Genomic DNA, 14,017 nt, shown 5'->3' on the forward strand with positions numbered 1-14,017 from the left:
TCAAGACATGATATGAGCTACAAAGAAAAAGCAAGTGTATCTTGAATACATTTACTAATAAATACATTAAATGTGTGGGTTGAAAACTTTATTGTACAGTAGGCTGTGAAGAAGAAAAGACCCCACAGGTGAATAAGGCCTAGACGTCACCATACTTCCCGCTGTGATTAATCACAGTACAATAAGACAGTTGTTTTGTATTACACGTTTTCTGAAATGTTCTTTAAAGCTGTTATCTAATTAAATGTAGCCTACACTAATTTACATTTTCAGAACAGAAATCTGAATATTAGATAGGCTAAAGCCCCGTTCACGTCTTTCATTTTGTTGACATATTAAGAGATAAACGTTTTTTATAATAACCTTAAAAAAGGAATATTAAATGCTATATAAATCAGGTGAATAATATATGAACAAATCCCTCTGTGAAAACCTTAAGAATATAGATAGGAATAAAACTTTTGGTTTGGTGTTTGGTGTATGTTAGTGCTACTGAAGTGGAGATATACTATTCGTTTTTATTAATATTTTGAAATAGCTTTTTATGTTCATATTTTCATTTTAATTATAGTATGTTCTAGAATTTTTACTAGAACTAAGTTTTTTTCTATTTCCAGTTCAACTAATTTTCGTTTAGTTTAAGTTTTTCATCTAATATTTGTATTTTTTCTTTCGGCTTTATTTCAATTAACAAAAAATGTTTTGATAGTTTTAGCATTAGTTAACAATGATAACCCTGTTATAGTAGTTTCCCGCATAATAGTTGCTCTTATTGTTAAAATCATAGAAAATTAAATTGGGATCTCGTTCAAATAGTGTAAGAATCTTTTCAGGCTCTGTCATTTTAATTTACTTTTCAATGACATCTTGATTCAGTTTTGTAAGGAAAGGTATGTATCTTGCTGCAAACAAATCAGACGTTGCTCTTGTAGACATAATCACCTAAAATGTAAGACAAACATGATGTAAACAGACTGAAATGTTAACAATGAAGGACAGCAGTAAAAATGACATTTGCATGAATGTCCAGTGGTTGACTGATAAAGATACAGTACAGATATAAAATGAGATAAATAAACATGCAAGGGTAGAGTATATGCAAAAACAGGCCATCTGATATGCTCCTAGTCATTTGGTGTTCAAATTCTTAGAGTAAAGGCACAACAGGCAAGGCAGCACCTTTTCACCAGTAAATATCACTAAAAACACATATATAATTCTGCACTTATGTCTTGTGTTAAACCCAATGCATAACATTTAAGAAATGTCAAAATGATGCAGAAACCTTTACCCACTACATTGGAGAAAATACATTTGAATAAAAAGTAGTACCTCATTCAGTATTTAGAAAAGTGAATTTATATCAGAAACACGGCATCAATCTTTATCAAAAAGAACCTGAGATTCAAGACATCTCTCTCCTTCAATAGAGCTATGTGGTTAATACAATTAAATACCTTAAATACATGAGTTTCATGGCAACAACAGTCCATGTATATAAGCCTAACTATATCAATAAACAAAGAAATTCAGTGTTTCATCCTAAACTCAACACATTACAACAAGAAAGCATTTTGCAATCTTTCTGTGTAGGCTGGTATTCAAACTTAGCTACACAGTACAAATTTTTTTTTTTTTTTTTTCCATATTTGCCATCACTTTTCCAGTGGACTGTTTGACCAACTGAACACTTAAATTTCCTCCTACTAGTGTAACATTTTTGCACTACCGTGTCCTTATTTAACAGTATAAAAATTAAACGCTTTTAAATCACTTTTCAGAGGTTTTCTTCATAACTCATCACTGAACGTGAAAGACATCAAGTCACAATGCAGCTTACAAATTAAACCATTTAGTGTAATAGTAGTGATGATCCAGCTCTGCTGTAATGTAAAGGGGATCTGAGGGTTGTGTAGTGAAATGAGGAATGTTCAGAAGTTTCTCCAAATTCTTCATGACTCCTTTGGGGAGAAGAGAAAGACAGAGATTCATTTTTCTGTTTATATTCCTGTCCAACAGGACATTTCAAAGAAAAAAGTAACACTGAGCTTATCGTTGCTACCTCAGAAGAGCGCACATGATTTGGGTGGTCGAAAGGGGTTGTCGCTTGATGGCACCCCCATGAGGAGAGGGTCCTTATGGGCATTTTGCAAGCAGAATGTCTTCAGATCTGCCGCAGCTTGAGAAACCTAGGGGGAAGGAGTGATTAAATAAAATATAAACGGACAGATAAACACATAGGTAGACATGTATATGTATGCATACAGATAAAAGATGTTTGTGGAGCAATAAAAACTGTATTGGCAATCACAGATTCCTGGAAATCAGCGGTCAGAAGTTACATTGTTTATTTGATTCATGATAAATTCAATAACAGCACACAAAGCCTCGTGTTGTTTTTAAAATAGTGTGTTTTGGGGGCAGTAGTAACTAATATAGGTTTGGATTTTTCCGGCCAACAAATGTGACACTGTGTCACACACTCACAATCAAAGAGCTCCACTGTGTCACATCAGTGTCTGGCGATACTGCCTGGAGAGAGTTTCAAATCAAATACGCGAGGAAAAGTTTGGAGTCAGTTCAATGTTGATTGAACTGCGATTATCATATACCTCACACATGTATTGAAATATTAAAGTTGGATGACAACATGTGTTAGCATTCGATTAAAAGCAAGCTGTCAGCTGCTGAAAACGAAGTGTAATTGCAACCTGCCACAATATAAAAGCTGGCGAACAGATAACATTATGTATTATGCTTCACTTGCATGAGGATTGTTGTAAAAACTCTCACACGAAAATAATATATGAACAAATCCCTCTGTGAAAACCTTAAGAATATAGATAGGAATAAAACTTTTGGTTTGGTGTTTGGTGTATGTTAGTGCTACTGAAGTGGAGATATACTATTCGTTTTTATTAATATTTTGAAATAGCTTTTTATGTTCATATTTTCATTTTAATTATAGTATGTTCTAGAATTTTTACTAGAACTCAGTTTTTTTCTATTTCCAGTTCAACTTTATTTTCCAAGGCAACATTTCTAATAGTTCAACTTCAATTTTATTTTCCAAGGCAACATTTCTAATTTTCGTTTAGTTTAAGTTTTTCATCTAATATTTGTATTTTTTCTTTCGGCTTTATTTCAATTAACAAAAAATGTTTTGATAGTTTTAGCATTAGTTAACAATGATAACCCTGTTATAGTAGTTTCCCGCATAATAGTTGCTCTTATTGTTAAAATCATAGAAAATTAAATTGGGATCTCGTTCAAATAGTGTAAGAATCTTTTCAGGCTCTGTCATTTTAATTTACTTTTCAATGACATCTTGATTCAGTTTTGTAAGGAAAGGTATGTATCTTGCTGCAAACAAATCAGACGTTGCTCTTGTAGACATAATCACCTAAAATGTAAGACAAACATGATGTAAACAGACTGAAATGTTAACAATGAAGGACAGCAGTAAAAATGACATTTGCATGAATGTCCAGTGGTTGACTGATAAAGATACAGTACAGATATAAAATGAGATAAATAAACATGCAAGGGTAGAGTATATGCAAAAACAGGCCATCTGATATGCTCCTAGTCATTTGGTGTTCAAATTCTTAGAGTAAAGGCACAACAGGCAAGGCAGCACCTTTTCACCAGTAAATATCACTAAAAACACATATATAATTCTGCACTTATGTCTTGTGTTAAACCCAATGCATAACATTTAAGAAATGTCAAAATGATGCAGAAACCTTTACCCACTACATTGGAGAAAATACATTTGAATAAAAAGTAGTACCTCATTCAGTATTTAGAAAAGTGAATTTATATCAGAAACACGGCATCAATCTTTATCAAAAAGAACCTGAGATTCAAGACATCTCTCTCCTTCAATAGAGCTATGTGGTTAATACAATTAAATACCTTAAATACATGAGTTTCATGGCAACAACAGTCCATGTATATAAGCCTAACTATATCAATAAACAAAGAAATTCAGTGTTTCATCCTAAACTCAACACATTACAACAAGAAAGCATTTTGCAATCTTTCTGTGTAGGCTGGTATTCAAACTTAGCTACACAGTACAAATTTTTTTTTTTTTTTTTTCCATATTTGCCATCACTTTTCCAGTGGACTGTTTGACCAACTGAACACTTAAATTTCCTCCTACTAGTGTAACATTTTTGCACTACCGTGTCCTTATTTAACAGTATAAAAATTAAACGCTTTTAAATCACTTTTCAGAGGTTTTCTTCATAACTCATCACTGAACGTGAAAGACATCAAGTCACAATGCAGCTTACAAATTAAACCATTTAGTGTAATAGTAGTGATGATCCAGCTCTGCTGTAATGTAAAGGGGATCTGAGGGTTGTGTAGTGAAATGAGGAATGTTCAGAAGTTTCTCCAAATTCTTCATGACTCCTTTGGGGAGAAGAGAAAGACAGAGATTCATTTTTCTGTTTATATTCCTGTCCAACAGGACATTTCAAAGAAAAAAGTAACACTGAGCTTATCGTTGCTACCTCAGAAGAGCGCACATGATTTGGGTGGTCGAAAGGGGTTGTCGCTTGATGGCACCCCCATGAGGAGAGGGTCCTTATGGGCATTTTGCAAGCAGAATGTCTTCAGATCTGCCGCAGCTTGAGAAACCTAGGGGGAAGGAGTGATTAAATAAAATATAAACGGACAGATAAACACATAGGTAGACATGTATATGTATGCATACAGATAAAAGATGTTTGTGGAGCAATAAAAACTGTATTGGCAATCACAGATTCCTGGAAATCAGCGGTCAGAAGTTACATTGTTTATTTGATTCATGATAAATTCAATAACAGCACACAAAGCCTCGTGTTGTTTTTAAAATAGTGTGTTTTGGGGGCAGTAGTAACTAATATAGGTTTGGATTTTTCCGGCCAACAAATGTGACACTGTGTCACACACTCACAATCAAAGAGCTCCACTGTGTCACATCAGTGTCTGGCGATACTGCCTGGAGAGAGTTTCAAATCAAATACGCGAGGAAAAGTTTGGAGTCAGTTCAATGTTGATTGAACTGCGATTATCATATACCTCACACATGTATTGAAATATTAAAGTTGGATGACAACATGTGTTAGCATTCGATTAAAAGCAAGCTGTCAGCTGCTGAAAACGAAGTGTAATTGCAACCTGCCACAATATAAAAGCTGGCGAACAGATAACATTATGTATTATGCTTCACTTGCATGAGGATTGTTGTAAAAACTCTCACATGAATCGAGGAAATGTTAAAAACAGTACAATAATTACACAAAGTAGCAGGATGTTCGGACAGGATCAACAAGTCAGTCAAGTCACACCCTGTTAGCAAAGATTTCCAATCTTTTGGGGTATTTTTTATCTTTTACTCACCTTAATTCTGCGGATTCCTGCTTCATTTCGCAGCTGCTTAACGCTTTTCTGCAGGCTCACCAAACCGCTTGCGCTGTTATTCGACATGTCTTCTGACAGACCGAGAAAGTTTGCCACAATGTCGACTCGAGACACGACTGACTTAGCAGAAACTCAATTGCGCCCCTATAGTCGAAACCAACGACTGGTTTAAAACTCCGACAGCGCAGGAGGATGCCTGTTCAAATGGTGCTTCTTCACCTGTGAATGAATGGGAATTAAAAGGAAGCAAGCAAGCAATAAACATACATACATAGGTCTACATACAAATAAATGCCACCCGAAGGAACCCTGTTCACTTGTATTGTTTTATAATAAGCTCATCATATTTTCTATTCTCTACACAGAACCCTCTCAATAAACCTATCTACATTTAACATTTTCGTTCAAACATTAGTATTTTTATGACGCCATTTTCCTCGTGGGAATGTGGGGTGTTTCACACAATGAGATACAACTTCAGGTTTTACTTACACATTAATGAATATGTGTTTGTTGTGGTGGATTAGGTGGGTGAGATGCATTATTAATGCATAGTATTGCTAATAACTTAATATTCGTACTAATAAGACAGTATTTTTCACTTTAAAACTGCATTACTTTCACAAACGGTTCTAGCGGAGTCTGTGGTGAATTGCGCCATCTAGCGTTGGCGTCTGCGACAGTGTGCTTCACAACCAGTGTTGCCAAGTCCGCGGTTTTCCTACGGAATTCCAATGGGCAACTGTAACGCTGTTGCCGCGGGTTGTTTTTCATGTCCGCGGGTTGAAGCGTCTCCAATAACATGATATGTATCCCCTGGAATGCGATTTTTAACTGGGAACCCCCTCGAAACGCGATTGGGATAGTTTTGAGTAGCGATTGGGCGGCTTTTCTTATGAAAACCTGGCAACCCTGTTCACAAGAGCCCCTCCGCAAGGGGAGACTCCAAAGTCAGCTAAACGCGTCGGGATCTGTTTTCTGTTTGAAGGAGAGACGTGCCAGTTTGTTTTATTCTACCGGGAAGTCCCGTTGAGATCGAAACTCTCTTTTACCAGAGAGACCTGGCACGGTAACAAACTAGATTAAATAATAACATTAAAAAAAAAACTTTTGCGACAGGTGCAACTGGGAACCCCCTCGAAACGCGATTGGTATAGTTTGAGTAGCGATTGGGCGGCTTTTCTTATGAAAACCTGGCAACCCTGTTCACAAGAGCCCCTCCGCAAGGGGAGACTCCAAAGTCAGCTAAACGCGTCGGGATCTGTTTTCTGTTTGAAGGAGAGACGTGCCAGTTTGTTTTATTCTACCGGGAAGTCCCGTTGAGATCGAAACTCTCTTTTACCAGAGAGACCTGGCACGGTAACAAACTAGATTAAATAATAACATTAAAAAAAAAACTTTTGCGACAGGTGTAATTCATTTTACGACACTTCGCTTATATGCGATCAGCAAACGTTACTTTCTACATCTCTGGCTTCACTATCAAGTTGCCGAATATCACATCCGGGTCAATAGGGTTTGCGTGAGGGTTGCTCAATAGAAACATGTTGTTACGTGTAAGTATTAAAATGTCTTCTGTAAATTAGATATTCTAAATATAAACTAGTCTGCCAACCGCCAATAAACAATAGAAGATATTCTAAAAAGAAATATGTATCTGTATGTGAAAACTCAGCACTGTAGCAGCGACGGCATTCATGATAAACACGCTATTGTACAACTAACGTTATTCTTTTGCCAGCAGGATGTTAAATTGAGGCATCTTTAAGTTCTGCTCGATTTCACAAAACTTAGGTTTTTTAACTGACACGTAAAGTAATGTCATCAGGCTGATTTGTGCTCTGTTGAGTGCACAGTGAAGTCAAGCTCGCCACGAAAATGTCCATCGACCTTGGATACATAATGCTGCCTGTCTTTCTGACCACTGGTCCTCATCGTCGTAACTGTTGTCTTCATAGAGGGTTTTACAATTTGGTGTTTCTGCACTCAAAGTCAGTCGTTCCATTCATCAGAGTGCGCCATGGAGAAGTCCACTCATACCTATAGTTGTGGAGCAGACGGTAAGAGTACATTAGCAGCACTTTTCGTGATGACTTTCTTTAAACTGATCATCTAGTATCAAGAAGTTACTTTTAGAGCCCATAATTGTAAATTCAAAAGTTCAATAGTGCAGCTTCTTAGTGTTGCAGGAACTTTGACTGCTACTTTAAAAGTCTTTTCTGTTTCAGGGCCGAGGAGAGCGTGCATATGACATCTACTCAAGGTTGCTACGAGAGAGAATCATTTGTGTTATGGGTCCAGTAAGTTAAAATGCAAGGAAAGACATAAAAGGATCTAAAATGATTTTCAGGAAGCCCTTTTCAGGTTTTTCTGTCCCTTTCTTTATCTAGATCGATGACTCTGTAGCTTCTCTGGTTATCGCTCAGCTGCTCTTTCTCCAGTCTGAGAGCAACAACAAGCCTATTCACATGTACATCAACAGTCCTGGTGAGAAACATAACTGCATTGACATAAAAAAGATTGTAGCAGCTTGGATCATTATGCTTATTCATCTGGCAGTCCTTGGTCTTAATCTGTCCCGTTTTAAATTTTCTGTTGCTCATATGAGATTGATCGATACGTGTATGGGAATCCACTTTCACATTCTTACACTATTGTAAATTTGAAGGCAAATGTTTACTTATGCACTTCTGTATGCTGTACACAAAACAGAACCTGCTCTGCGTCGTGAAAAAATGTCGTCATTCATTCACTTCAGTGTGGCACTTCCCCAGTGTCATAATTCTGTTCAAGCACCCAAAAAAAGAAGCCTAAAATAGACTTAAAAAAAAAAACCTGTTGTACACAATCTTTACAAGTCTTCTATCATTTAATTAATAGTTTATAAATTTTTTACAAGGAAAAAGGCCTTTAAGTGTATTTCTAAAAACGCCCCCTTCAGGTTGTAGCACGTGTCTTTGCTGTGATTTTTATAAAGTAAATGTAAGAATAAATGTTATATTGTTAGCACTATAGAAAAATCATTTTAAAATGCATCAAATATGATACAACAGGCATTTGAGGAATGTTTATTTGTACAACATGCATATTTGCAACCATCATTGCATTGCAATAAATGTTTTGACCCCACAATGAAAACTACAGAGGTTTAATTATAAAACTGTGTGTAAATGTCATCTCATTAAGATATATTACTGGGAGAAATAGTGACAACTGATATTTATATAAATTTTATATAATTACTTTTCTATACTGTTATGAAGATCTCACTGAATTTCATTAGAAGCTTTCATCTCACATGAATAAATTATAAATATCAGCAACTGCACCAAATGGCATATTTTTGCTCAACTTGGGCCTCTGAATGAAATTGTGGTGCTTTTTCCCCCTCCTCGAGTATGAGCTTCATATTTTCATTATTTCATATTATAAGAAACAAACACCTGTTGTATCAAATAGGAAAAAATATTACAAAAAACACATGTACAGACTTTTAAAAAATATATATTTTGTCTAAAGGCTCAATAACTGTTCCTTTAAAAAAAAAAAAAAAAAAAAATTGTTTTTGATAACCCATACAGAAATGTTTGAAGCCAGCAGTCTACATTTTTTTTGTCTCTGTCTTGCAGGAGGTGTGATTACGGCTGGACTTGCGATCTATGACACTATGCAGTACATCTTAAATCCCATCTCAACCTGGTGTGTGGGCCAGGCCGCCAGCATGGGCAGTCTGCTTCTGGCCGCAGGAACCACAGGCATGAGGCATTCCCTGCCCAATGCCCGGATCATGGTGCACCAGCCCTCCGGAGGAGCAAGGGTAAGAATGGGGGAGAAAAAGAGGGAACTGCTTTCACAACTTTTAACGCCAATATTCGTCATTTCAGGGCCAAGCAACGGATATTGCCATCCAGGCTGAGGAGATTCTCAAACTTAAAAGACAGATCAACAACATCTATTGCAAACACACAGGGCAGCCTTTGGAGACTTTAGGTAATTTTTCTGTTATAAATCTTTCATTAATATTATAATAAAACATATTTTTAATTAACTCCATATTGCGTGACATCCTGACATCAAGCTTCTGTGTTCTGTTGTCCTCACTTAGAGAACGTGATGGAGAGAGACCGGTACATGAGCCCAATGGAAGCGCAGGATTTTGGGATCATTGACAAGGTCCTGGTTCATCCACCACAGGCTGGACAGGATGAGCCGGAACTTATTCAAAAAGAGCCCACCAGCCTTGCAAGCGCCTCCACCTCCCCACAACCTCAAGCCTCTGAGCCGGGCCAGTCCGGCAGCAACCCTCCCTCCTCATACAAACCTGAATCCTGAAAGAGACTCCCAGCAGGAGCGAGTGAACTACTGCATCTCTCTGGTTCAGTGTGTTTTGGCAGATGTTTGAGATGACACCAGCTCACATATCATATCTGAACCTTGTGACCTTCCTTTTGTACATTTTATTGAGTATCACTAAGACTTCAGACAATACTGGAATCTGGACATTACAGATGCAAGTGTAAAGATACTCAGTCTTGACTTTATATTTGTATGTACAAATATAGGTATCTTTAGCCAGAATTAGATTAATTGTAAACAAACCAGATGGGAACACTAGCTTACAGCACAGGGTTTGAAGTCTGTATTATTTGGATGGAGTGTGTTACCATGTCACACAATATACTTTCAGTTGTAAATGTGCTTTTCGATTAATATAATACATGTTAAAATGATTTAAAGCAAGATATTTTATTGATAGATATTCAAATAAATCATTGGGTAAATTAGGATGGTTATCCTGTCGTTTTAACTTTTTTACTAAACATGAAGGACACAGTTCAAATTGTGAAAGGTTACAAACTACATTGTTTCAAGCTCATGAATTCCGAATAGTTTACCAAAGGTACTCTACAGTTCAAAACTTTGGGGACTGTATGAATAAAAAAAAAAAAGGAAATATGTACATTTATTCAGCAAGGATGCGTTAAATTGATCAGGAGTGACAGTAAAGACTTTCACAGTGTTTCAAAAGATGTCCATTTCAAATACTGTTCTTTTGAGCTTTCTATTCATCAAATAATCATGAAAAATTATATGATTTCTACAATAATATAAAACAGCACAACTGTTTTCAACATTGATAATGTTTCTTTAGCAGAAAATCAGCGTATTATAATGATTTCTGAAGTAACGTGACACTGAAGACTGGAGTAATGCAATAAATTACATTTTTAAATATATTCAAATTTGTTTTGCTGTATTTTTGACCAAATTAATCCAGCTTTTGTAAAAATGTTTCCAAACCCCAAACTATTTAACAGTACTGTATGTCAAAATAATAAACCAAATTCTATCTTTTTAAGCAGTTTCTTCAAAACAAAAAAGCAACAAATGCAATTACAATAATATAAATAAATACCCATTATGCTTTCTGAGGGCAAACGTGTTTGTCAGACTTTATTTTTGTATTCAACTTTAAAGATGAAAATTACACAAGCATACAACTCATAAACTAGAAATGCTCCTTGATATTTTCAGTAAACAGAAAATCCTGAACTATTATGAGCTATATAACAAACTTATGTACCAGTAAAGATGCTAAATTACCTTAAGTAAAATAATGCTTTATACTCATGTTTGATAACAAATATGGATGATCCATTTTATGAAAGATTGGATTTTTTTAAATCATCAGATGGGAATAAGCACATAAAAAGTTGAGTAGTGTACTCATTCTTTTGCTAGTAAAATAGCCTCTTTCTCTCACCATAGAAGTAACCTTTCTCAATGCTGACCTCAGGTGGTGTTTTAAATCACATCACAATTGAAAAACCAAAGATAAGGCTTGTGTTTCTGATCAAACGCTCTGTAAAATCTTGGTGAATGACAAGGCATTTTTTTGTTCCCTGGTTGCAATCTGCTTCATTGAACAAATCTAAAAAATTGCCATCCTCAATGTGAATGTTGTGCTAACAGACACAGCCCTCACATAACAGAACATCCTAAATGTTCTTTTTTTAGCAGCTCAACCAGTCGGTCCCACTGCCTGTTTGTCACAATACGGCCCATGGCTTTGCTGGGGCTCAGATCCGTAGAAACTCTCCAGAGCCTCTTTCATATGAGGTAACAGCATGTCTCTCGTCTCAGCAGTGCATAAAACATAGTCTGGAGCAACACAACTCTGCCCTGCATGGAAAAACTTTGCCCACACCAGACCTTTTAGCAGCAGCTTTTATGTCTATATACGGCCATATATCAAACAGGGGTACTTTCCGCCCAGCTCCAGAGTAACTGGGGTGAGCTGCACCGCTGCGTATGTATTATTTGGTGTAATGAAATGTGTTTATCACATTATTTTCCACATACTGTACATTATTGTTTCTCCTCTATGCCCTATTTCTTTCTGAAACGCGTCGATTTTTACAAAGCTCATCGGTCTGAAAAGCGAGGTGTGCTGTGATTGGCCAGCTATCCAGTGCGTTGTGATTGGCCGAATACCTCAAGCGTGTGACGGAAATGTTACGCCCCTACCAGAGCTGTATAGAGAGAGAGTTGTGACTACTCCGTTCACTCCAATGGACCAGTTTTTTTACAGCAATGGCGGATCGTGGAGCCGCTCAATAGTTCCCGGAAGTTAGCGCTCATACTATCAGCGCTGTAGAGATGCAGCAGAAGAGACCGCTGTGATGAACTTTTAAAAGGTAAGACATTATAGAACAAAATTGATTATTATCAGCACAGCTAATCAAATTACCCTGTGCATTAAAACAGATGATTATTAGATTATTCCTCACTTAATTAATAGATTTACGGGATGTTATTCATTCTCTTCATGCAGTTTCATCCATCGTTGTGTGATTTAAAAGTGATTTTGCTGGTGGGGAGTTATTAAATAGACTTAGAGATATTGCAAAGGATGCAGATGGACCAAAATGAGAATGAAAAGTTTAATGTAGGTGAGCAGTTTTCATTTCAGAATCATGCTAGGCTAAATGTCCAAAAATGGATTATATACCACTACTATATTACAGAAGTAATTACATTAAACCTGTACATTATTACTGTATTTTATACTTAAATATCTTAGCTACTAAAGAAGCACTGTGTTGAAGGAGCAGATGCCACATCGCTTAACCGTTTCTCCTGTGTTTTTCTCCTTCGCTATCTTGCTTTCAGAACAAGAACCACCTGAAGACTCCCTGTAAAGATACATCACCCTCACAATGAGTCTCTTCACTGGTTTTGGCAAGTCTTTCCCTGCTCTTTGTGAAAAAGTGCCAGTTCCCTAGTATGATTCCATCACATTTTGTTGGTGTAATCTGTAGATTGCTCCTGCTGACTATATCCAGCCTCTTACGAAGACTTCAGATGACCCAACACCTGTGAAGAGATGACGCCCACCCTTCAGAGGACTTCAGATGAAGCGGACTCTGAATAAACATACAAAACTGCTACATTTTCCTTGCATTGTAATCAACATGATCACATCATGTAACCATTGCTTTAATTTGTTCATTGTTTCTGTATATATTTAACTGTTTCTGAATACATGACGTTACTTAACTGCATGATTTGTATAGCCTAATTTTAGAACATTTCTACCGTTACTTTGGCACAGTTACACCTGTTAACAGAGCACTCCCATGCAGCACAGCAAACTACAGTGGAGACTGTTCAAGGACAACATGCTTTATAGTTTATTATAAATGTATAAATCGATTGCTGTAAATAAGTGCATAACAAAAGTCAACATACATAAAATATATGATTAAATGTGTAAAAATGTTTTAAGTTGTTTTAAATTGGAATATACTACAAATATATTTTTATATATTAATAACTGAGGGGTGCACAAGAATCAAAAACATTGAACAAGATTAGTTTTCACTTAATAAAATATCTTCATTTATTTGGAACGAATTTTCTATGACAACAAACTTAACATTTACCATGAGATTAGTAAAATGACAATGAACAGGTATATTTGTGATTGAACAAGCAAGTTGTAAGAACACACACACACACACACACACACACACATATAATTATATTTATATAGAGAGGCTGAAGTTACCTCGACAGAAGACCACAATGTCGTTTATATAGCAAACACGGACTTTTATAATGGTAACTTCAGCCTAAAATATGTTAACAAGGCAGGTAAGGATAGCTGATCCTCAAATATTAGAGGATTTTATCTTTTAAAAACAACACTAATATAACTACATCTCTCTATATATATACTACGTATACATTATTTTATAAATAATGTAAATAAATTATTTTATTGTTTACTAATTACCAAAAATCACAGTTCTGTCTCTCCAACTCGATGTATTTCAATTGCCCGCTATGAACTTCCTGGAACTATTTGAGGTCTACATGAATCACGTGACGAGCGAGCGTTTTCCACTTCCGTTGACGCAACTCTCTCTTTCTATGGCTCTGGCCCCTACCATATTGTGATGCCCTGTCCGGCCAGAGAGATGATTCAAAAACATGAAAACCCATTATAAACGAGGCATTCGTTGCATCCAGTGGGGGCATAATTATGGATTATGATGACTTATACTGTCTTTTTACACGTTGCGTTGCATCGCGCCGC

At 36.3% G+C, this 14,017-nt stretch overlaps 2 protein-coding genes across 2 annotated transcripts; one reads left to right on the top strand and one right to left on the bottom strand.

Annotated features, from left to right (window-relative positions):
- Nucleotides 1-3,852: 3,852 nt before the first annotated feature.
- Nucleotides 3,853-6,014, bottom strand: LOC107590457 (guanine nucleotide-binding protein G(I)/G(S)/G(O) subunit gamma-5-like). The gene is made up of 4 exons (XM_016279197.1): nt 5,908-6,014; nt 5,395-5,634; nt 4,524-4,650; nt 3,853-4,422 (listed from the first exon to the last, which is right to left on the bottom strand). The coding sequence occupies exons 2-3, from the start codon at nt 5,479-5,481 to the stop codon at nt 4,525-4,527; spliced, it is 213 nt and encodes a 70-aa protein (XP_016134683.1). The 5' UTR covers nt 5,482-5,634; nt 5,908-6,014; the 3' UTR covers nt 3,853-4,422; nt 4,524.
- A 672-nt stretch (nt 6,015-6,686) lies between these two features.
- LOC107590418 (ATP-dependent Clp protease proteolytic subunit, mitochondrial-like) lies at nt 6,687-10,200 on the top strand. Its single transcript, XM_016279165.1, has 7 exons — nt 6,687-6,971; nt 7,374-7,475; nt 7,644-7,715; nt 7,806-7,902; nt 9,045-9,232; nt 9,300-9,405; nt 9,521-10,200. Exons 1-7 carry the CDS (start codon nt 6,960-6,962, stop codon nt 9,745-9,747), a joined length of 804 nt encoding a protein of 267 aa, XP_016134651.1. The 5' UTR covers nt 6,687-6,959; the 3' UTR covers nt 9,748-10,200.
- Nucleotides 10,201-14,017: the final 3,817 nt, after the last annotated feature.

This window comes from Sinocyclocheilus grahami, unplaced genomic scaffold (genome assembly GCF_001515645.1).
Source record: "Sinocyclocheilus grahami isolate Dianchi unplaced genomic scaffold, SAMN03320097.WGS_v1.1 scaffold127.1, whole genome shotgun sequence".
NCBI classification, from domain to species: Eukaryota; Metazoa; Chordata; class Actinopteri; order Cypriniformes; family Cyprinidae; genus Sinocyclocheilus; species Sinocyclocheilus grahami.